General features: G+C 43.4%; 2 protein-coding genes across 11 annotated transcripts in view; one reads left to right on the forward strand and one right to left on the reverse strand.

Moving 5' to 3' along the window:
• Window positions 1–9,404, reverse strand: part of NME7 (NME/NM23 family member 7) — a 162,769-nt gene extending 153,365 nt beyond the window's left edge. For 4 of the 6 annotated variants that reach the window (XM_038382182.2, XM_043511708.1, XM_043511713.1 and 1 more), the window contains exon 1: window positions 9,291–9,399. In XM_038382182.2, the coding sequence (XP_038238110.1) occupies window positions 9,291–9,293 (3 nt within the window). In that variant the 5' untranslated portion in view covers window positions 9,294–9,399. Of the gene's footprint in view, window positions 1–9,290 lie in introns of all 6 variants that reach the window. The other 2 variants (XM_043511702.1, XM_043511697.1) reach the window with 2 other exon arrangements.
• Window positions 463–22,555, forward strand: BLZF1 (basic leucine zipper nuclear factor 1). 5 transcript variants are annotated; one of them, XM_043511675.1, is made up of 7 exons: window positions 463–466; window positions 10,338–10,376; window positions 13,462–13,904; window positions 15,216–15,415; window positions 18,421–18,549; window positions 19,155–19,374; window positions 20,925–22,555. In XM_043511675.1, exons 2-7 carry the CDS (start codon window positions 10,355–10,357, stop codon window positions 21,108–21,110), a joined length of 1,200 nt encoding a protein of 399 aa, XP_043367610.1. In that variant the 5' UTR covers window positions 463–466; window positions 10,338–10,354; the 3' UTR covers window positions 21,111–22,555. The 5 variants fall into 5 exon arrangements, with proteins under 5 accessions (XP_043367610.1, XP_038238100.2, XP_043367614.1 ...); XM_038382172.2 differs by lacking the exon at window positions 463–466 and adding an exon at window positions 9,277–9,409; XM_043511679.1 differs by lacking the exon at window positions 463–466 and adding an exon at window positions 9,420–9,534.
• Window positions 22,556–22,911: the final 356 nt, after the last annotated feature.

Below are 22,911 nucleotides of genomic sequence, written 5' to 3' on the forward strand. Positions count from 1 at the left end.
TACTCCGAAAGCCTTTGCAAAAGGTTTCTGGGGAGGGCAGCCTTATTCCTTCCACCATGGGAGGACACTTTACCACTCCAGGCCAGTAGCACGTACTCAGGAATCATTGTAGAACAAAGCATTGCAGTGTATGTTTGTGGCCTTCAAACAACATCCATTCTTTAGCTCTCTGTGTTATCCTCAGGAGAGTGATATCATTCATGGTCACCTGGTTGAAATAGGGTGCTTTTCTTAAGGGGACATTCAGAGGTGCCCGTTCCTGCTGGGCTGTTTGCCTATGGCTGAAATGTTCCCCACTGTTAGCCACGCGGTGGGGGGAGGCAAAATGTGACCTTGTAATGAAAGCACATGTGCTATGTATGTAATGTTAATAGCAAGGTTTACCGTGAAAGAGTGTACCCATTGTTCTATAAAATGGGTCTTTTTAAATACCACTGTCCATTTTTTTTTTCTCCACCAGCTGCATGTGTTTCAAGGATCACAGAATCTTCTCCTTCCCAGAGGCTAGTGAAGATTAGAAGGCGAAAAAAAACGCACTCATGATGAAATGTTCTCTGAGCTCATGCTGTTCTCCCACACTGACAGAGCACAGACGAATGCATGGAGACAGACAATGTCAGAGTGCAGGAAAGCACAAAATGACCGGGAGGAGAGCTGGAGGGCTGAAGAGAGTAAGTGGCGGGCTGAAGAGAGGGCTGAAGCTGAAAGGTGGCGGCAGCGTGATGAGAGGAGGCAGGATTCAATGCTGAGGCTGCTGGAGGATCAAACTAATATGCTCCAGTGTATGGTTGAGCTGCAGGAAAGGCAGCAGGAGCACAAACTGCCACTACAGCCCCTGTGTAACCAACCGCCCTCCTCCCCAAGTTCCATAGCCTCCTCACCCAGACGCCCAAGAACGCATTGGGAGGGCCTCCGGCCACCCAGCCACTCCACCCCAGAGGATTGTCCAAGTAACAGAAGGCTGGCATTCAATAAGTTTTAAAGTGCTGTGTGGCCTTATCCTTCCCTCCTCCACCACCCCTCCTGGGCTACCTTGGTAATTATCCCCCTATTTGTGTGATGAATTAATAAAGAATGCATGAATGTGAAGCAACAATGACTTTATTGCCTCTGCAAGCAGTGATCGAAGGAAGGTGGGGAGGGTCGTTAGCTTACAGGAAGTAGAGTGAACCAAGGGGCAGTGGGTTTCCTCAAGGAGAAACAAACAGAACTTTCATACCGTAGCCTGGCCAGTCATGAAACTGGTTTTCAAAGCTTCTCTGATGCGCACCGCACCCTCCTGTGCTCTTCCAACCGCCCTGGTGTCTGGCTGTGCATAACCAGCAGCTAGGCGATTTGTCTCAACCTCCCACTCCGCCATAAATGTCTCCCCCTTACTCTCACAGATATTGTGGAGCGCACAGCGAGCAGTAATAACAGTGGGAATATGGGTTTCGCTGAGGTCTAACCGAGTCAGTAAACTGCGCCAGCACGCTTTTAAACGTCCAAATGCACATTCTACCACCATTCTGAACTTGCTCAGCCTGTAGTTGAACAGCTCCTGACTGCTCTCCAGGCTGCCTATGTATGGCTTCATGAGCCATGGCATTAAGGGGTAGGCTGGGTCCCCAAGGATAACTATAGGCATTTCAAAATCCCCAACGGTTATTTTCTGGTCTGGGAAGAAAGTCTCTTCCCGCAGCTTTTGAAACAGACCAGAGTTCCTGAAGATGCGAGCGTCATGTACCTTTCCCGGCCATCCCATGTTGATGTTGATGAAACGTCCCTTGTGATCCATCAGTGCTTGCAGCACTATTGAAAAGTACCCCTTGCGGTTTATGTACTCGCTGGCTTGGTGCTCCGATGCCAAGATAGGGATATGGGTTCCGTCTATGGCCCCACCACAGTTAGGGAAGCCCATTGCAACAAAGCCATCCACTATGACCTCCACATTTCCCAGGGTCAATACCCTTGATATCAGCAGATCTTTGATTGTGTTGGCTACTTGCATCACAGCAGCCCCCACAGTCGATTTGCCCACTCCAAATTGATTCCCGACTGACCGGTAGCAGTCTGGCATTGCAAGCTTTCACAGAGCTATTGCCACTCGCTTCTCAACTGTGAGGGCTGCTCTCATCTTGGTATTCTTGCGCCTCAGGGCAGGGGAAAGCAAGTCACAAAGTGCCCTTACGCATGCGAAAGTTTTGCAGCCACTGGGAATCATCCCAGATCTGCAACATTATGCGGTCCCACCAGTCTGTGCTGGTTTCCCGGGCCCAGAATTGGCATTCCACCTCATGAGCCTGCCCCATTAGCACCATGATGCCCACGTTGCCAGGGCACGTGCTTTGAGAGAAGTCTGTGTCCATGTCCTCATCACTCTCGTCACCGCGCTGATGTTGCCTACTCGCCCGGTTTTGCTTTGCCAGGTTCTGGAGCTGCATATACTGCTGGATAACGCGTGTGGTTTTAATGTGCTCCTAGTTGCCAAAGTGATCTGAGTGGGCTCCATGCTTGCCGTGGTATGGCGTCTGCACAGAAAAAAGGCGCGGAACAATTGTCTGCTGTTGCCCTGACAGAGGGAGGGGCGACTGACGACATGGCTTACAGGGTTGACTTACAGGGAATTCAAATCAACAAAGGGGGTGGCTTTGCGAGAAACTGAATGGCCGCCTCAAGGATAGAACTCAAAACTGGGTTTAGCAGGCCGTTGATTTCACAGAGGGAGGGAGGGAAGGAGGGAGGAGAAAATGAATACAAAACAAATCTGGTCTATTTCTTGTTTTGAGCCACTTCATCTATCTTTATACATCATGCTGGCAGCAGACTGTGCAGTATGACCGCTAGCCATAGTCACCTCCTGGGTGCTCGGCAGAAGACGGTGCAGTATGACTACTGGCCATCATCTTCTGCTGGCTGCAGATTAAAAGAGAGTGCACTGCCGGTAGGACTCAATCGTCATGAGACGAAACAAGGGAAATGACCTGGCTGAGTCACTCCCATGTTTGCCTAGGCACCCAGTTAAAAGAGCACCCAGAACTACGTTGACGACGGCTACCAGTCATATTGCACTTTCTGCTGCTAAAAGGCAATAAACTGTTGCGGTGTAGCAACGCAGTACCATGTCTGCCAGCACCCAGGAGACATACGGTGACGGTTAGCTGAGCGGGCTCCATGCTTGCCGTAGTATGGCGTCTGCACAGGTAATTCAAGAAAAAAGGCGCAAAACGATTGTCTGCCCTTGCTTTTACGGAGGGAGGGAGGGAACGGGAGCCTGACGATATGTACCCAGAACCACCCGTGACAATGTTTTAGCCCCATCAGGCACTGGGATTTCTACCCAGAATTCAAATGGGCGGTGGAGACTGCAGGAATTGTGGGATAGCTACCCACAGTGCAAAGCTCCGGAAGTCGACGGTTGCCTCGGTATTGTGGACACAGTCCGCCGACTACATGCACTTAGAGCATTTGTGTGGGGACAGATACACACTTGACTGTATAAAAACGCTTTCTACAAAACCTACTTCTATAAATTCGACCTAATTTCGTAGTGTAGACATATCCCTAATCAGGGTAATAAAGTCCACATGCTTAAGCTGACTGGGGCAAAAATACAGCTGCCTTCCCTCAGCCCAAGCAAACTGTGAAGGAAAGGAAAAGCTGTACCTCCTTGGCCACTGTGGCCTGACCTATTTACATACCTGCTTGGGTTTTCCCTAGTGTAAATTAGGGGCAGGGTGTTTCCAGTCCACAAGGATCTCCTTCAGTGAGCCCCAAAGGGTTTGTACAATTCTTCAGAAATGAAAGCAGAGATAAGTCACTTTCAGCACAATGAACATAGTGTGAAAGGCTACTAGGGAGGAAGCATGTTAGGAGACTGCTTTGGAAGAGAGTTGATTTTTGTGTAAAGATAATCAGATCTTAAGCAGGGAAGTAAACAAGGGAGTGGATTGCTCAGGGGTTTGATAATTTCAGGGTATAGAGCAGTAATTAAAAAGTTGTTAACACACAATTGTCATTTGGCTTTGGCATCAGACCTTAGGTTAAAATAACTAGTCAGTCTAGACTTTGCACTGCCAATTAAACTCCATAAGCTTCTTTTACTTTCAGTCATGGCTCACTCAGTAAATCCTGGATCTCTTTCAGTTCATAGCAACGCTTGAAATGGATTTAAAGGAATAAAAATGATCTGACAAATTTATTACAAATAAGGAACTGCACGAGGAGTCAGAGCTCTCAAAAGACAACTTATAAGTGATGCAATGGGAATTTATTAATACAGGCTTTAACCATAGCAGATGTCTACTTTGTCTCCTTTGATGGCAATTACTTTACCCACATCACTCACATGAGCCATAACTTCGCATGTATTAATTTTTTTTTTTTGAGGGCAGCAACTTCTGCAAAACTGAGCTACCATTTGGCTCATCCAGTAAGTTATTTGCACTGATTTTGCAAAGGGTCCTGATTTTGCCACCTTTACATAGGCAGAGTAGTACTTTACTTGACATGTACTGTAGTCCCATAGGGGTGGCAGTATTGACCCAAAATGAGTAACTGAAACAAGTTTTCTGTGGGTCAATCAGACAAACATAATGGGACAAGGGTTTGGGGTTTTTTTTGTTTGGTGGGGTTTTTTTTGCATTCCTGCCTGTCTTTTTATCTGCATGGATGACAAGGGCAGAAGCCTGTATCTTTGTATCAGTTTATTTTCTAATTACACAGCCCAAAAATTCCAGGATATTAGCAGCCATATCTTCTACAGAGTACAAGGCCTGTCTGCCCAAAGGGTAACTTAGCAATACTAGAGTACATTAGTTCAGCATGACCCCAATAAAGTCTCCAAGTTGTTTATCTGAAGATTTACCAGCCAATGAGCTAATTAAGGCCCACAATTATGGCATTTTCTTTGTCTGTAATGGCTTTTTTAGCATATTGCACATATCACTTTATTTTCATTTGCACTGAAATGTTGCAGACAGGAGTAGTCATGAAGCCAATGAGTTAGGAAACTCCTCTTTGTGGCTCATTTAGTCACAGAGTTTTCTAACTGAGAACTGGAGGAGTCAGGGGCCACGGCTCACATATCTACACTACTGTTAATAGTGGGATCCTTCTCTGGTACATCAGTTGTGCTGAGCCCACAGGTGCAAACTCTGATCAGGCAACAGAAGAGCACCTTTTCTTTTTATACCTTTTTCAAGAAGCCTCTTTGAAAAAGGAAATGCCATCCTTTTAAATTACAGCTGGTTACTCCACAATAAAAGCACACAGAGCTGAGAACAATGTTGGGTAAAGTCTATTATAGAAAAGCTAACCCTTGTCATACAAAGAGTTTTTACAGGTTCTGTAGGATGCAAATAATCTTGACTGCTTTTAAAGATGCAAACAAATGGCCAGACCCTCAGTAGAGCTATGTCAATTTACACCATCTGGAGACTTCTGCAACAGCTGGAATTCCAAGTTTACTGTTGCTGTAACACATTGGCATCTAGCTTAAGAAATTTTCAAGAACACTGCAGTTAAAATCAAGTCAGAACTACAACAGTAAAAAAAAAAAAAGCAAGATGATAATCAGAACGACAAGACAGTAAACTCTGACATCTCTATGCTTTATGTCATATAGAACTAGGTTGTGATATTCAAAGGAACCTGAGGAAGTTCCATTGAACTTAATGAGACTACTCATAGGCTTAATATTAAGCATGTGAGTAAGTGTTAACAGGATGGAGGACTTGCTGTGCAATACTGGACAAGTCACTTTGCCTCTGAGTACCTCAGTTTCCTCATTTATCAAATGGGGATAATATCTGCCTACCTGAGTGTTGCAAAGATTGTTTGCAATGAATTTTGAAACTGACAAGCACTAAGAACTATTATTTTAAGGAGTAAAGAAAATGAAGGCCCCAGTCCTCCAAGTGACAGCCTGTAAGCACACTATTGCACCCAACAATAGGTCCATTGATGTCTAAAGACTGTGTCACACGCAGTCACTTGCAGGATCAGGGAGTAAACCAACTGCTCCTACTGAATAGCATGCTACTGCATCTGGATTTGCTTTCTAGATTCACACAGTGTGACAGAGACATTGTTAAAAAGACATTTATATTTTTAAGAGGCATTTAATATTCTTACCCATCCTTGTGTGAGATTATATCAAAGCATATAATTTTTATTAAAAACATTTATTTAAAACAGTCAAGCAAACACCATACTCAACACCTTCTGCTGACACACAAGACGATTCCTTTAGGGTGTTCACCACTGTACAATTTACAACAGGTGCAGATCACACATGTAGACAATGAAATCCCCAAATGTAATTGAGTTACTTCTCTTTGCCACTGTATGGCAATGTTTCAAACTGTTTATTGATATTAGCTGATCTCTAAACGAATGCATTAGCATAGAAAGGTAAGAATTTAAAGAATATTTCAGAGCTCCTCCACTTCCCTTTGTTCACACCAAAATTATAGGCCCAATTCTACAATTTATAAAGACACAAATCCTAATGTACTGCTAGAAAGGACTGCAGCACTGGGCCCAATATAATTATACTCTGAATATTTTTGCATCATAAATAAAACTAGTATGAAACTGATTCAGTTAAGATTTTAATTTTCATGGTTCCATAGCAACTGTGTGATTTGTAATAGTTTCTCTTCAGGGAGTTCTATAAATGTTTTAATGAATGCCATCATAATTCTTATATACACTGTTGTTGCAGTTATGTTGGTCCCAGGATATTAGAAAGACAAGGTGGGTGAGGTAATGTCTGTTATTGGACCAACTTCTGTTGATGAGAGACAAGCTTTCGAGCTTACAGACAGCTCTTCTTCAGAAATTGGTCCAATAAAAGATATTACCTCACTCACCTTGTCTCTATCACAATTCTTAGTTTATACTGCTGTCTGGGAGCAATGCTGTAGTAAAGGGTCTGTCCGACTTTCTGTCAGATTTTCAGGATATAATAATTACATTCAGGATGAATTTAGGTTTAGAGTATAAGATCTGAATCTACAGGAAGGAGCATTTTATTTTTAATTCAATATTCTTGAAACAAGCTGTTTTTATGAAAGTTGCCGTTATTAACATCCTTCTGATGTTCAGACAGAACATTCACTTTTTAAGCAGGACCAGGTGAATAATGAGTTACAAGGTGTACAATTGCCACTCAATTTACCTTTCTGCTTAGACACTGCAAGAATTTTAAATAATGCTGATACATTCCTAAAATGGCTATTTTCACATCATCTAGTTTTTTAGCGTGTCCTCACACTATTTCAGGACCACTGCAGGAGGAGACTATGTATGTGAGTGGCTGGTAACATACAGGACTATGAGGGACAGAAAGAATTTAAATATTCGCCTGGAAAGGGTTGCAGGAGGCTTGTATAAGCCAGGGGCTGCCATCCTGCAGCTTCTACCTATTTATACAGTCTTCATCACGATAGTATCTGAGCACCACACAATCATTAATGGATTTTTTGTCCTCACAACACCCCACCGAGGTAGGCAAGTATTATCCCCAATTTATAGATGGGGAACTGAGGTACAGAGTAAATTAAGCTTCTTGGCCCAAGGTTGCACAGGAAATCTGGTTGAGCGGGGAACTGGTCCAGTGTCCTATTCAGTGTCCTATTCATTAGAACATCCCTCCTTCTACACAGTGGAGTTCTGCTCATAGAGGGATTAGGAGCTCACCACAGCAGGCAACTCCTCAGATGCACAGCAATTAAACTGTTCTCCCACAGAGTTTAGGAGCTCAGCATGACAGACATCTATCTTCCCTGCTGTACACCTTCTAAGACTCACAAGAGTACAACTCTGCACTGGCACTGCTTAGGAGCCTCCTTGTCCCCCTATACAGCGCTCTATCTCCTTCTGCCACTGCCTACCCCATGACTCCTTCATTTTAGTAGTCACCCAATTTAACAAAATTGTTTTGTAATCAATTAATATTGTCACATAATTCCACAGAATTCAGTGCTGTTCTCCCACATAACTTGACACAAAATTTAGGGCTAATGTCGCACATAATACAAGAGCCTTGCTTATAAGCATTATGATGTAAACAGAGTAACTCTGCTTCTGGGACCAAATATGGACTGCAGTGAGAAACTGTTTTTTTGTTACAAGAAACAATAAAAAACAAAAAACATATTTCTTAAAAACAATGTGTGTCTACCTTATTCCACCTTAAAAATAAAGGTTTCAGAGTAGCAGCCGTGTTAGTCTGTATTCGCAAAAAGAAAAGGAGTACTTGTGGCACCTTAGAGACTAACACATTTATTAGAGCATAAGCTTTCGTGAGCTACAGCTCACTTCGAGTTACACCAGGATCAAATTGGTCTACTAACTCCATACTATTTCTTGCTTTCTACTCTTCTTTATTTTGTAGCACACCCCATACCTTGCATTCTAAAGGCTAAAATTAGGCCTCAATTACTTTGTCAACACCAGCAAAATCAGTGCTCATATTAGAGCAACTAACACCAAGCACGCAGCAGCCACAGTTGTAGCAACAATATCAACTCTGCTGTAGAAAGGGCTGGAGCATTTTTACTACCATGCCAAGCTAGCAGCTTAAGGCTGGGACAGCTGCCTGGTGGCCGGCAATTGTTGAACTACAGGCACTAACTTTACCAGTGCAGATGCACAGGATGTCACAATACCACTCTTCTGCCTTGGAAGACGTTGCTTGAGAAGTAGTAAACCAAAGCTCAAGACGGGACTTGATGCCAAGGCTCCTATTTCACCCGAGGTGGTGGAAGGATGGAGACAGGGGTGGGGCCTGCCCAGCACCCACAAGCCACATGCCCCCGCTGGGAGTGGTTTGCAGTGGGCTGGTTCTGCTACCAACACCCCGCCGGGGCCCCTCACCCCGCGTCCGCTGCCAGGCCCAGAGGGAGAAAGGGACTGGACCACAGGGTCAGCGGTCTGGGGCCAGCGCGGGCCTTCTGCATTGGGTTTGTACAGCGCCTAGCACCACTGGGGCCAGGGGCCGCTGCTGGACTTTACGGCAAGAGAGGATGCGCCAAAAACGAGAAGAGCCCCCGCGGCCGCTGTGGGAGCCGCAGGGCACGCGCTGACCAGCCGCCCCGTTACAAGCAGCCGGGCCGCTGCCCAGAGCGGAGACGCCCCCCGCCCCACCCAGCCCAGCCGTGCCAGGGAGCGGAGCGGGACCGCAGGGGCAGAGGACTCGTCCCCCTCCCCCGCTCCATGGGGTCGGGGCGGTCCAGGCTGCAGGAAGAACGGGGGGGGGGGGGTTGTAACGTCCATCCCAAGGAAGAGCCACCCCCCCCACTCACCATGGTACCGTCCCCTCCGCTCCCGACCTCGGGTGCAGCCGCCTGCAGCGTAAACTCCGCGAGACGCCTCCTCTGCCCAAGCCGCGTCCTGGCAACCGAAGCCCCACCCCCGCGCGACAGTGAGTAACCCGGAAGTGCCTCGGGAGAGGTGGCGGAAGTTGCGGGGGGAGGGGGAAGGAAGGGAGCGTCAGTGGCTGGGCGCGGGGGCTCCGGCAGACCCAGGGCGCGTGGCGGCCCGGTGAGTGTGTCACGCCCCTCGCGGGGAGGGCGGGGCCGGCCGCTCCGCGTGTTGCGGCCTCGCATCGTCCGCCCGGCCCCTGGGTGACGCCGCAGCCGGGGACCCTGCGCGGGGGGTTTGTTTTTAACCCGCCGCCCGGCCGGGGCCGCTGAGGGTTCCGGGCCCGGGACTCGCGGCCCCGCAGGGTGGGCGCAGTTACCGGCGGGGGCCGCTCCAGGAGCTCAGGGCTGCCCGAGCCTCGCGCGCCCCCTCCCCTCCGGTGTTCCCCGCCTGGGGTGGCCGGTTTTGGTTGCCAGTGTTCCGGGAGATTGAATCACGTGACACGGTCTTTACTGCCTGGAGACTCCAGGCCAAACCTGGAGAGTTGGAACTCTAATACCGGCCTGTGTCCAGCTGCTGCCGGGAGAAAGGACTTTGGCCCAGGCCTGGCCCGGCCCCACCCCTCTCCCCCGGACGGTGCCGGTCAGATCTCTGCGGGGCTTGCGGAGCAGACGGCGTCAAAAAGAAAAACAAGGGGGAAAAAAAAAGCTGCCCCATAACTGAACGTAGGGCGGCCTTCTCATCAGGTTTTTGGTTTTATTGAGAGGGTGATAGCTCCCAAAATGTGCTAGGCCTTTCCAGACACCGAGCGCTCCGGTCCCGTCCAAAGGAGCAGGTCAGTGGAGTTCCTGCTCCATGTCACAGAGGCACAAAATAAAGAGTTCTGAAGAAACATCAGCAAAATTAGCAGGCACGTTTTAAAGTACTAATTACTGTTTCACCCTGAGTGTTCAACTTTTTTAGATTTGGTCGTCCTCTCTCCCATACAGCTGCCAAAGGGAAAAAAATGACATCTCTAGGGAAGAAAGGTAAGTGCTCTTCCTTTACTCAAAAATATCTACATTCTGGTAATTCCGTATTCACTTTGGAGGTGTTTAATTACAGAACAGAGCTGCAGTGTATGTTGGATGTTACAGTGTATCTCAGGGGGGAAAGGTTGTGGGAATCTTTGTTGTTGCAGTGAAAAACAGAGATACAGTAAAGAGCCTGGGTAGAAGTGGTAATGACATGTTTTCTTTTACCTTTGGATCCCTAGTTCAGATCAGGCCAGGGCAGTAACAACTGAAAGTTATTACCCTTTGATGGCTTTTTGGTGCCCTGAGATGATGATCTTCGTCTAATTCCTAGCAGATAGGTGTCTAGCATTTACTTGGCCCCCTTGTTTTTATTACAGTAGAATAATGAATTAAGCATTAAGACCGCACTTCTGCAAACAGACCTGCACAAGTAGACTTTTGTGCTGGCATAGATCAATTTGCAGGCAAAGTACCTAAATCTGCAAAAACTAGGAAATTCAAAATTAAGGATTCTCACTCTGTCCTTATGTCACACTGTAGTGGTGAGGCACAGCAAAATGTATATGGTCTGTTCTTGGACCTGCCTATTGTGCAACAATGGTAAGAAGTCAATCTCTTTTGCACCTTAATGGACATAATTTGCTGGGAATACTCTAAATCCCTAAAAATTTTATTCTCTGAAGATATTTTTTTTTTCTTAGTCCCTCCTTTTCTCAATGTTGGTTTAGGCAGGCATTAATAACCAGGGAGAGATTAGCACTGGAGAGGAAAAACACAACAGACCCTATTTTACTAACTGTGTGAGGCAAAGGATACTGGTTCAGTTATTGCAGATATTGTTTCACATTAGCAAGAAATCAATTTTCTATCAAAAAGATTTCTTGACTAGACTTGAAAAAACTAAATTCTAAAAAGCTCTTCTCTATTATCTGTTAACTAGTTGAGCTCTTGAATTATTTCTGGGTTTACGTATGTGACAGATATGGCAATTTCCTGTAATATCTTTGGGAGATCTTACTGTATTAAATTTATGTATCATTGTGGGCCAAGGATTGTATGTAATTCCATGGGGACGGGTGACCACAGCTCCTCCAGGAATTAAGAAGGGGGGTGTATGGTGCCGGGGGTGGGTGGGTGGGTAGGTGGGGGGTTATTAGGCAAATTCACTCAGGTTGTAACACTGCCAGAGACATACCACTACCTGGAGAGGTTCATATATGCTGGTTCAAACTGGATTCTCCAGAGACCAATAAACAAAAAAAGGTCCTATGGATAAATAGCCTGAGTTTAAACTGACTCAGGGCCTTCTTTCTGATCCAGCAAATGGACAGGACCTTCTGTCCAAGGGAGGCCTGGGAAGGTTGGAAGGACTTTGGCCAACTGAGGCCCTATAAAACAAATGGGTGACCTTTACCTCTACCTCGATACAACACGATCCAATATAACGTAATAAAGCAGCACTCCGAGGAGCAGGGCTGCTTTACCTCGTTATATCCGAATTCGTATTGCCGCAAGCGGTTCCTCTGTGCCCCCCACCCCAGCTCACCTCCGCCTCCTCCCACGAGTGCACCGCCACTCCGCTTCTCCCCCGCCCTCCCTCCCAGGCTTGCCACACCAAACAGCTGTTGCACAGCAAGTCTTGGAGGGAGGAAAAGCAGAGCAGCGGCGGAACGCTCAGGGGAAGTGGCAGAGGCAGAGTGGAGGTGAGCTGCAGCAGGGAGTGGTTCCTCTCTCTACCCTGCTATAACACGATCTCACCTATAAGATGGTAAGATTTTTTGGTTCCTGAGGACCGCGTTATATCGCGCTAAAGGTGTAGTAAGCTTTTAGCATGCATACAGGAATTCATTGTTTTTTACTGCATTGCTTTCATTTTAGGAATAAATGTGCTTCCTTATAAAAAGCTGTGTGGTAACTTTTAACTGCTGGCAATTAAACTGTTCATAAGCCTTCAGAGAGAAAGCAATGCACAGATGCTGGCCTGCTTAGGCAGATCTGACTTGCTGTGAATACCATAATGTAGGCAGAGAACTGTGAGCCTGGAAAAACCTTGGTCAGAAGGGAGAGAAACACAGGTTTTTACCCAACAGAGGTAATGTTTGAGAGGTGGAAGCCTAAAAGTGGGTGCCCTTGGAGGACAATGGAGAGGGTGCAGTTCCTCTGAAGTGTGACAACGTAAAATGGGCCATATGATAAAAAGATCAAACATCAGTCTTCGGTGTTCTGAAGCATCTTTCACCAATTTAGAATCATACACGTTAGAAATGGAAAATATCATTGAAGATCAACCATTCCATGTCTCTGCAGTGTGGTAGTACTTGAAGTTCTTGTTTTCTTGGCTAGAAGTATGACAGTGAAAATTTTACAACCAGTTTAGGGTTGTGCACAATTTAATAAAATCCAGCATCAACAGAAATTTTTATTAAACATTACTCTGCAGTGTTGGAAACCCAAACATGCCAGCACTAGGGGGGAGAGGAGTACAGGAGAACCAGAAACAGGAAGTGATTAGTTAATTCCTCTTTCCATTCTCCTCCCCCCCCCCACACTTTGGACAATGAAGTAAAACAGCACAAATAGTGAAAATAATTTTTTTTTTCTAAATTTTTCCAAGATTTACAACTAAGTTATTACTAGACACAGTTAAGGGGGAAAAAAAACTTAAGAATGTATTATATTGACAGTATCTCTTTAAAGTTGTTGTGAAGCAATCTAATGCTTTTCAACGGTGAAGGAGTGAAATCCTCTTGGCTTTGAATTCAAAGTTCAGTGGCTAATGTAGTGAGTTCATATAGATTTTCTGCAAAGTGGCTGCTGTTGACCTTTTTATCTATATAGTCTTGTTTGTGCAATGTGCATGTAAATATAAATGAAACTAGATGGCGGGGTTTTGTATTACTGACCTTACTAATATGAGTAGGTGCGCTCTTTCCCTTCTGAATCCTAATTGAATCTGTGCCCCAGCACTATGCTGCTTTGCAGCTGCATTGTAAAACCAAGGGCCTTCCAGCGTTGTGTTGCCATGCTCTTTGATTTTCTGTAACTCCCAATGGCGTAATAAAATAAATATATTATCTTCCCATTGTCTCCAAATTAGCTGACTATGCCTCGTCACCCATCCGTGGACCTGGAGATGGCATGGAAACTGAGCAGCCACCTAAAACTGTGGAAGTAATTGCTGGAGCCCACAATACAAGTCGTCATGCCCATCACAGGCCACACAAGAAAGCTATCTCTTCCCTGAGTCCTGGAGTTCTCCAACTAGGGAAAATACACAGTGATAAGTCAGTGGAGATTGAAGCTGTTCGAATACTGGTTCCCAAAGCTGCTATAACTCATGTTGTTCCTACCAAAAATGCTAAGGTGTCTAAATCCCTGGGACACCATAAAGGAGAGGACTTCAGCCAGTCAGATGGAGTCATAGAACCCAAGAAAGAGCTGTTGGATCTAAAAAATGCAATAGAAAAGCTCAAGAATTCAGAAAGGAGATTGCTACAGGATAAAGAAGGTCTTTCCAACCAGTTACGTGTACAGACAGAGGTAAGACATTGAGGATTGTTCTTGTGATAATAGATTTGTAGCTTTATTTTGTTTGGGAAGCCTGAGGAGACCAGTATGATGGTATAGTCTGACCTTCCTCACAAGGCAGGCCAGAGAAGCTTGCCAAGTAATCTCTGCATCAAACCCATAACTTCTTGAGCTATAGAATATATCTTAATCATGTGGCACAGCAAATTCCTAGCAAGCAGGTATGGTTTTACAATAATCTGTGTCACTATTGTCTTAGAGCTCCCTTAGTAAATTAGTATAATGAAAGACCCTTTTGAAATTAGATGTATGCAAGGGAACAGCTGTAGGAATCTCTACTCTGAACTGGAAATCTACCATGAGACCTGGCAAACTTAAATATCCAGTCTTGATTTAAAGGCTTCAAATAATGGAGAATCCACCACTTCCCTCGGTAAATTGTTCCACTAGTTAGTTACGCTCACTCAAAAATATCCACCTTTTTCTGAATTTGTCTAGCTTTATCTTCCAACCATTTGTTCTCTAAAACCCATTACATTTTGTTTCTGCTGTTTTAGACAGCAGAAACATTCATTATTTTAAAAATGTAATCAAAAGGCGACTTTTTGATATCTTTAACAAAGACAGCGGGAGCATGCAAATATAGAAAAATTGGCTTGCTGCACTGTATAAAGTATTCTGCAGAGGGCAACACTGTAAACTCAGTTACAAAAATAATTTTTCCCTACTGAACATAGAAATTGCTATACAGAGAGTACCAGTGGTCTACCTAATCTGGCATCCTTTCTAACACAATGGCCTGATGCATCTACCAGGTGCTTCAGAGGAAGGAAGAAGCCTCAGAGTGATAACTATCAAATAAATCACCCATAGGGCAAGTTTCTTCATACCCCCTTTTAGTTAGTGGTTGGGTTATGCCCTGGCACAGATGAGTGGATGTCCTACCTAATATAAACTGCAGATCTAAATGGCTACTCCTTCTGTAAATTAAGCTTGCATTCTTCTCTCTGTAGTAGATGAATGTGCTTATTCTTTCAGACATCAGTTATACAGGCTTATTTAAGCAATTACAGTTATAGCAAATAAGTTGCATGTCTTGACCACTTTAGTAAACATGAGGCTTAAAACACTTGGCCTTCAAGTTCCCAAAAGGACATGTATCTGCCCTAGTTGCAGTTCTTAAAGTGTCTTCTAATTATTTCCATACAAACGCCTGACATATTGGGAAATCAGTCTGAAGCTTTGTTAGCTAATGTGCTTTCTAGAAGCACACTGATTAGAAATATGACTTATGCTAGCTGTTCTACCCTTGGCCTATTCTAGGTGAATCGAGAGCTGAAGAAGTTACTTATTGCTTCTGTTGGGGATGACCTGCAATATCACTTTGAACGTATGGCTCGTGAGAAAAATCAGTTGATCCTAGAAAATGAGGCCCTAGGCCGGAATATGTCTCAGCTGTCTGAACAATTAGAGCGGATGTCTATACAGTGTGATGTGTGGCGCAGCAAATTCCTAGCAAGCAGGTATGGTTTTACAGTAGTCTGTGTCACTATTGTCTTAGAGCTCCCTTAGTAAATTAGTATAACGAAAGACCCTTTTGAAATTACATATATGCAAGGGAACAGCTGTAGGAATACCTACTCTGAACTGAAATCTACCATGAGATCTGGAAAACTTAAACCACCACAGCCCTGCTTTCTTAAGTGTCCAGCCACTGTCTGTCCAGTTTTGAATAAATATTCAAAATTATTCATCCCTATATACACTTGTATATCTTCAGTGTCCTTACCTAAAATTGTAATACCATAAACTTTTTTTTTTTTTAGCTGTGCATATGACAAGCTGAAAAGGGGTTCGTGCTGCTAGTAAATCAGGGTTCCAATTTATATGAAAACATTTATTGGTACAGAAAAGGATTAAAAGTAGTTTGCTGAGCTTCCGAGCATGGTGCAGGGCCCCTTTTATCTGTCAAGCGTTTGTGATGGACCATTGCTGGAGAGGGTGTGTTTGTTTGTTTTTAGACTGGGTTGACACTCCAGTGAAGGGGAGGCTTAGTGTTATCTATTTTGGAGTTTTGCATTAAGATTAATTGCTTTTTACTTGTCAAGATCCCAGATGTACAGTAAAATACACAGGAGCAGGTCTGTTGAATACAATTTTCACAAATGGAATTTAGACTTAACAATAGAGTAGACAGAGGATCTGTGGCATACCGGCTATGACCAAATTAAAGGCTTTACAAATGCAGTGCTCTAGGATTTATATTTAATCTAATATTGAATGCAGAATATATTTGACTGAACACAAGTTGGCTACATATAACAAAGCACATTCAACAGAGACTCAAGATCAGCGATGGAAGATCAGCCTTTTACCTGAGGTTGCCAGTTGAATCCAGCCCAGGTCATTAGTAACTGAAAGGTGCTATTATAAATTTAGGTGGTGGGGACCTATGTACCATGATTTCCATGTTCTTAGTTCAGTTATGTCTGAGGGATTAGAGACAATCTCTTTCCTCTAAATTTAGTAGTTGAGAGTGACCAAAAGTGGTTGGGATCTGATAGCTATTAGTTTGTTTCTAAGGGATCTGTGTCTAGATCATCCAATCACACCTTTGTTAGTCTCAGCAGAAAGACAACTAAATAAATGAGCAAGAAACTAAATGCACCTGATATCCCCCTTGATTTATTTCCCAGAGATGACTTCCCCTAGGCCATGCTTGAGGCATATTAGTGGGGCAGCCTGTGCAGTCACTGCTCCTTGCTTTACCTGCTCTTTGGTAAAAGAGGACTTCATTCTCCATTGCTGTTACGTATGACATTTCTCAACAGCATTAACTTGTCCCAAAACACTTTTTTTAAAAAAATTAAGACACTTCCTGTTTTTTTAATCAAACAACACATACTAAGCGTTTTGAGACTTTGAGTTTAAACAATCAGTTACTATGAATCTGCACGTTCTGTATTGGAGACATGTAAGAGGCTCGAGGGTTGCGCCAAACAAATAGAAACTAAAAATAATCTGCACTGGCTAACACAAGAATCCCTCTTCCTGGATTGCATTTATTCAGATCGGTCTGTAACAAATTTTGATAAAATAAAGTCTCAGCTCCCTGAAATGCTCTTTTTTCAAGCAACAATCAAATGTATATCCAGCTCAAAATAACAAGTGAATTTATGCAACAACAAAAAGGTCCAAAAAAACCCACCTTTTTAATTTAGCCTTTGGGAGTCTATGGGGGGAGGGATAGCTCAGTGGTTTGAGCATTGGCCTGCTAAATCCAGGGTTGTGAGTTCAATCCTTGAGGGGGCCATTTAGGGATCTGGGGCAAAAATTGGGATTGGTCCTGCTTTGGGCAGGGGGTTGGACTAGATGACCTCCTGAGGTCCCTTCCAACCCTGAGATTCTGATTCTGTCAGGGAGCATTTTCCATGGTGCCTTCCAGAGCTCCCTCAAAAAAAAGTCACTTTTTTAGATTATTATAGAGCATAGATAATAAAACAAAATTTAATGCCACTATATAAATCCATGGTGCACCCACTCGAATAGTGTTTGTCGTTCTGGTCACCCTATCTTAAAAAAAAAAATTGGAAAAGGTGCAGAGAAGGGCAATAAAAATGATTAGGGGGATGGAACAACTTCCATACAAGAAGAGATCCAAAAAGTTGGCACTGCTCAGCTTAGAAGAGAGGACTAAGGCAGATATGATAGGTCTATAAAATTGTGGATGGTGCGGAGAAAGTGAATAAGGAAGTGTTCTTTACCCCTTCACATAATACAACAACCAAGGGTCACCCAATGAATTTAACAGGCAGCAGGCATTGTTAAAACAAACCAAAGCAAGTATTTCTTCACACAGCTCACAGTCAAGCAGTGGAATTTGTTGCCATGAGATGTTGTGAAGGCCAAAAGTATAAATGTGTTTTAAAAAAAAAAAATTAGATAAATTCCTGGAGTGTAGGTCCATCAATGGATATTAGCCTATAGGGTCAGGAATGCAAAAGTTTGTCCCTCAGCCTCCAATTGGTGGAATCACCCAGCACTGGGCACTGTCAGACAGGATATTGGGCTAGCTGGACCATTGGTCTGACCCAGTATGACCATTCTTATCTTCATCTCCTCTTCCTGACTAAGCCGTGGAAAGAAAACAACTGCATTTCTTGATCCCACAGTTGAGAGTAGAGGGAAGGAAGCAACTGTGCCTTGCTGATGGTCCTTTTTTCTGATATTTGTGTTGGTTTGATCCTTACAACCTTGCTCATATCATCTACTGTGCCATGCGGCTTCCCCTATGAGCTTCAAAAGGCCTCCTTATTACAAAACATTTCCTATTCCTAGTTTAAAAAAAAATAAGCCAGGTATGCATCAGTTTTAATTGACTGCTCTTAATCCTTGAAATATTTGATCTGCTAAAATTATATCTGCAACAGAACCAAAAGTGAAAACTAACTCTTCGATTTCTAAATTGCCTGTTAAAAGTAGCTGATTTATTGGGGATTTTTTTTTTTTTTTTTTTTTTTTTTTTCAGAGTCATGGCTGATGAGCTAACCAATGCCAGAGCAATTCTTCAGCGCCAAACCCGGGATGCACAGAGTGCAATTCAGGATCTGTTGAGTGAACGTGACCAGTTCCGTCAAGAAATGATTGATACACAGAAGTATGATTACTCTTTACATTCTTTTAGTTTTCCTGCCCTAAACGTTACTCTGTGCATTTTTTTTATTACTGTGGTCTGAGTTAGGTGGTAGTCTGACCTAGAATCAATTCTCAACACTATTCTTGGTAGATAAGTATTTACAAAAACCATTGTTGTGATTGCTATGCGTGGAGCCCTTTTGTTGGCTGTCTCTCAGCAGAAGGATTGAAGGAGAAATATCAGTTGAACTTCACTCTTCACCCTAAAGAGTTGTTACCCCTAGGTGAGGGTTGAGATTTATCAGTCAGCAAAAGATAATGTAGGGGACCTCAGTCTTTCTGACTCTGAGTCCACCACTTGTCACCAAATTCTCTAATCATGATGGGCTCCTCAAGCCTTGTATTTTATTACTGTGCTAGTCTATTGAATAGCCATATGTCCTAATCTTGTTTAAATATTTAATTCTTATTTGTATGTTTCCTTGAATGTTTTTATATCCCTTGTCTGCTTTGAATTGTAAGTTCCTTGGGGCAAGATGGTCTATTTGTACAGCACCATGCACATTGATTGCACTGTATAATGATTTACTCATCATTACTATAACAATTCAATTTTCCCCTGAACAGATTGTTAGAAGAGCTGCTGGTTTCTCTACAGTGGGGGAGGCAGCAGACTTATTATCCTAGTGCTCAACCCCACACTACAGCAGAGCTAGCAGCAGTGAACCATAAACTGGCTAAAGCAGTGAGCTCCCACCTTCTTGGAAATGTTGGCACTAACACTCCAAAAAAGACTTCCCCACCAACAGAGTTGTGCAACACTCCTGCTGAGAAAATGGCTGAAATGGTAAAACCCTTACTATTGCTCCCAGTTTGTGCCACTATCAGTGCTGCATAGGTGCAGCTTCCAGTTCACTTCCAGGAAAGGCAACTTCTGGTGCATGAGAACTAATTACAGTCTAGAGTGAGAGAGTGCGTGGGCAATAGAGCTTTTTCGGTACATCTATCTAAAAGACCATTCCCTAAGCATATTTTAAAAACTGGAAAAACTCATGTCCCCACACTTTCTCCAGAGCACCAGGAGGTAGCCTACACCACCGCTGTATATCTGTGCAGTAGCACCCCTTAGTATAGTGTCTAATCTCTTTACCACTAATTTAGAGCTGCACGGTGATCATGCATAGAGGACTCTGTTCTTGGTCTTCCTCATGTTCCAGGAAACTGCAGTAGGATTTTTTTCTCCCTCCTCTTCTCTTAGACTTTGGCTATAATTTCTTCCCCCCCCCCCCCCCCCAATATATAGTCTGGACTTGAGACTGTATCCCTGCCAGCTATAATTTTGGGGCATACCTGAAGACTGGGGATTCAGTTTCAAAATAAATGGCTTTATATTAGGGCAAGGAGATCATTAGAACATTAAGACTGAAACAAATGACCTAATAAATGGTCAGTATAGTAGAGTTTTAATGAAGATGTAGATGAGCAAATTCTCCAGAGACAATAAGCAGCTGGGCTGGAATAACCAGCAGGAAGACTTTAAAGGGAAAGTACTGCTTCCCCACCCAGCCTACCTGCTGCACTCCAGAAGCGATTGGGACAACATTTAATTTTAGGCTAGGGAACTAACCAGGAAGCCTCAACTTGAGAAGTAGGAGGGAGAGGGGAAAGGATGAGGAAGAGAAGGAGGTGGGGCAGGGAGGCAAAATCCATACCATTTTCAAAGCAAGCTTCTCCCCCCCCCCCCCCCCCCCCCAAAAAAATCCAGTTACTGCAAGTACAGGTGGAAGGAAAATTGTGGAAGAAGATAAAAGTAGTGGAGAAAGTATTTTACCTTTCCCTTTAGTGTTTGATCATCATTGTAGCATGAACCATTTCTATAGGGAGGAGTATCCCATGCATAAAACTACCCCAAAATACCTATTTTAAAACTAAGCTATCCTCCACTAGAACTGAATCATCCTGGGAGTGTACTAGATAAGTGTACTGATAGGCACCAAGCAGCTGAAGGCACAAAGCACTGTGCACATAATAGTGGCATATTGCTGGACTCAAGCATGTTTGCAAATATCTTTGATTAGTTCAGAGGTCACTTTTTTGAACCTCTGATCTTCCCTTTTTGTAATGAATTTAATCGTAGCCTTTTAAAAAAAACAAAAACCATTACCTTAGTTCTGATGAAGGGATTCCAAATTTGTGAATCTATATTCACTGCAATATGAAGTTACTCAATGTTAAGAATTGCAGTTCAAGGTTAAAACTGATCAAGGTATGAGGATTGATAAAATTTACCATTCACCACAACAGCAGCCACCAATTGTATGTAAATTCAAGTCAGGGATAAAGCATCTTGGATTAAATAAAATCCAGTTCATGTCTGATACTAAAGTTCTCTTTTAGGTGCTGCGTGTGTTGGATCCAGTTGCCTGTCCTGAAGCATCACCAGAAGGTCCCTTTTCTGAGCCTTCCCCACCTTCCTTCCTTTCCACAAAGAAGAACATTGGGCGGTTTCACCCATACACCAGATATGAAAATATAACTTTCAACTGCTGCAATCACTGCCAGGGAGAACTGATAGCCCTTTAAAATCATTGTGCTGAAGACAAAATAAAGCCAGTGTGTCTGCAGATATGCTAACTTTTCCCTAAATGGCACTAGTGATTGATCCATTCTGATTTCCTTCTTTGCTATTATCTTCCTGGGGGTTTGTTATGCTAGAAACAATGTACTTTTTACTTCCTATACCTCTCATGCTTAGGGACCATCTACAATAATCTGTGGTGGGATCATAGCTTCTACAAGGCTGGAATATGGTTAATGCTCCCATCTATAAGGGCAAGACCAAAATGTTACGTCAGTACAATTTATAGTGTAAATAGCTCCTTAGATGTGTAGGATTTGTAATTATATTATGAAACCTTAATGGATTTCTGCTCAGGGGAAGACAAAACCATGAAACTATTTAGGAACATAGAGACAAGTGATGCATCCACTTGAAATCTCTGAATAGCACTTCCTTTAAAAGGGAGTTGAAATAAATGCTCAAGTGAGAAACATTGATTTATTGTTTAAGTATTTTCATTTAAAAAAGGGCAATAGAAAGCACAATCATTTCTATGCGGTTTAATTTTTCTCAGTAGTGTTACTCAGTTTGCTGTGGTGCTATGGTCAAGTATTTATAGGCCTAATTAAGTTAAGGATCAGGTGCAATTATGGGTCTTCACAAGTTCAGAAGGGGGCAGCAGGGCCCTTACCTTGATGGAAAGGGGGTAGAGAAGCCTCTTTAAGAAGAGACTTGAATGAAATTTAAGGTGTTTAAGTAGGAGTTGGTGCTGAATGGAAAACCTAATGTGCATGACAAAGTTATTTCTATGTGTACATGAGGTTGAAACAAGTGGATTAGAAGCATTTTAACTCGTAGAACCAAGCTGCTGCATAGCTGATGCAGCAAAGATTGATGTAGCTCCTTTAGCGCATAGTTTTAAAAACTGAAACTTACCCTATGCTTAGAGGCAAGATACTACACATGAAAATCTTTCATAGGTATTATACCCATAGAAGGGCCTGCATCATCAAATACTATGTATGCATAAGTAGTGACAGAGCATACTATATTTTTACTCATCTGGCTTTATTAGGTTAATGAGACAAATTCAATGTATGTACTAGTAACCAGCCAGCCCAATACAACAGCTTGCAGGGTTCTTCTCGGCTTGCTTATTTACATCTACCATATGTTAGTGAGCTTTTGAGCTCTTTTTGAACAAAAGTCATATTCATAGAAAAAATCATGCTGATATCTTGCAGCACTCCAGTATCCTGCCACCCCCAACAGACACAGTATGCATAGCCTTGCTATGTAATTAAGGAAAAGTCTCTAAACCAGTCACTGTAACACCTTTTGTTTGGTAAATCTAGTACTGTATACCACGTATAAAAGGCATACGTTTTTGACTGCTACTCTTGGACATGCTGTGGCCTGTGCAATTAATATGTTACAATAAACATTCTCTACCTACTTTTATCATGAATGAAGGTTTGGATTTTGTATACTTGTGACAGTCTTTGATTCCACATATTCTTTGCAGAATCTAAGGGCAAGTCTACACTAAAGCCAGGACTGATGCTCTGAGATCGATCCAGCAGCAGTCAAATTTAGCAGGTCTACTAAAGACCCACCAAATTGAGTGCAGATCGCTTTGCAGTTGATCCCTGTACTCTACTCCCAATGAAAAGAGTAAGGCAAGTCGACGGGAGATTTTCTCTTGTAGATCCAGGGTAACTTGACCTAAGGTACATAGACTCCAGCTACATTACTCATGTAGCTGGAGTTGTGTAGAATAGGTCGACTTATGCTATGTCCACACTACCGCGGTAAGAAATAAGA

The sequence above is a fragment of the Dermochelys coriacea genome, chromosome 1, assembly GCF_009764565.3.
Source record: "Dermochelys coriacea isolate rDerCor1 chromosome 1, rDerCor1.pri.v4, whole genome shotgun sequence".
Lineage (NCBI taxonomy): Eukaryota > Metazoa > Chordata > Testudines > Dermochelyidae > Dermochelys > Dermochelys coriacea.

Bases quoted from the DNA above. Each gene is read 5' to 3' on its own strand.
- BLZF1 (XM_038382172.2), top strand. From the start codon at position 9,292: ATGGTACCGTCCCCTCCGCTCCCGACCTCGGGTGCAGCCGCCTGCAGC. The intron at 15,416-18,420 runs GTATGGTTTTAC...TTTTTTTTTCAG, and splicing joins AGCAAATTCCTAGCAAGCAG to AGTCATGGCTGATGAGCTAA. The intron at 19,375-20,924 runs GTAAAACCCTTA...GTTCTCTTTTAG, and splicing joins CTGAGAAAATGGCTGAAATG to GTGCTGCGTGTGTTGGATCC.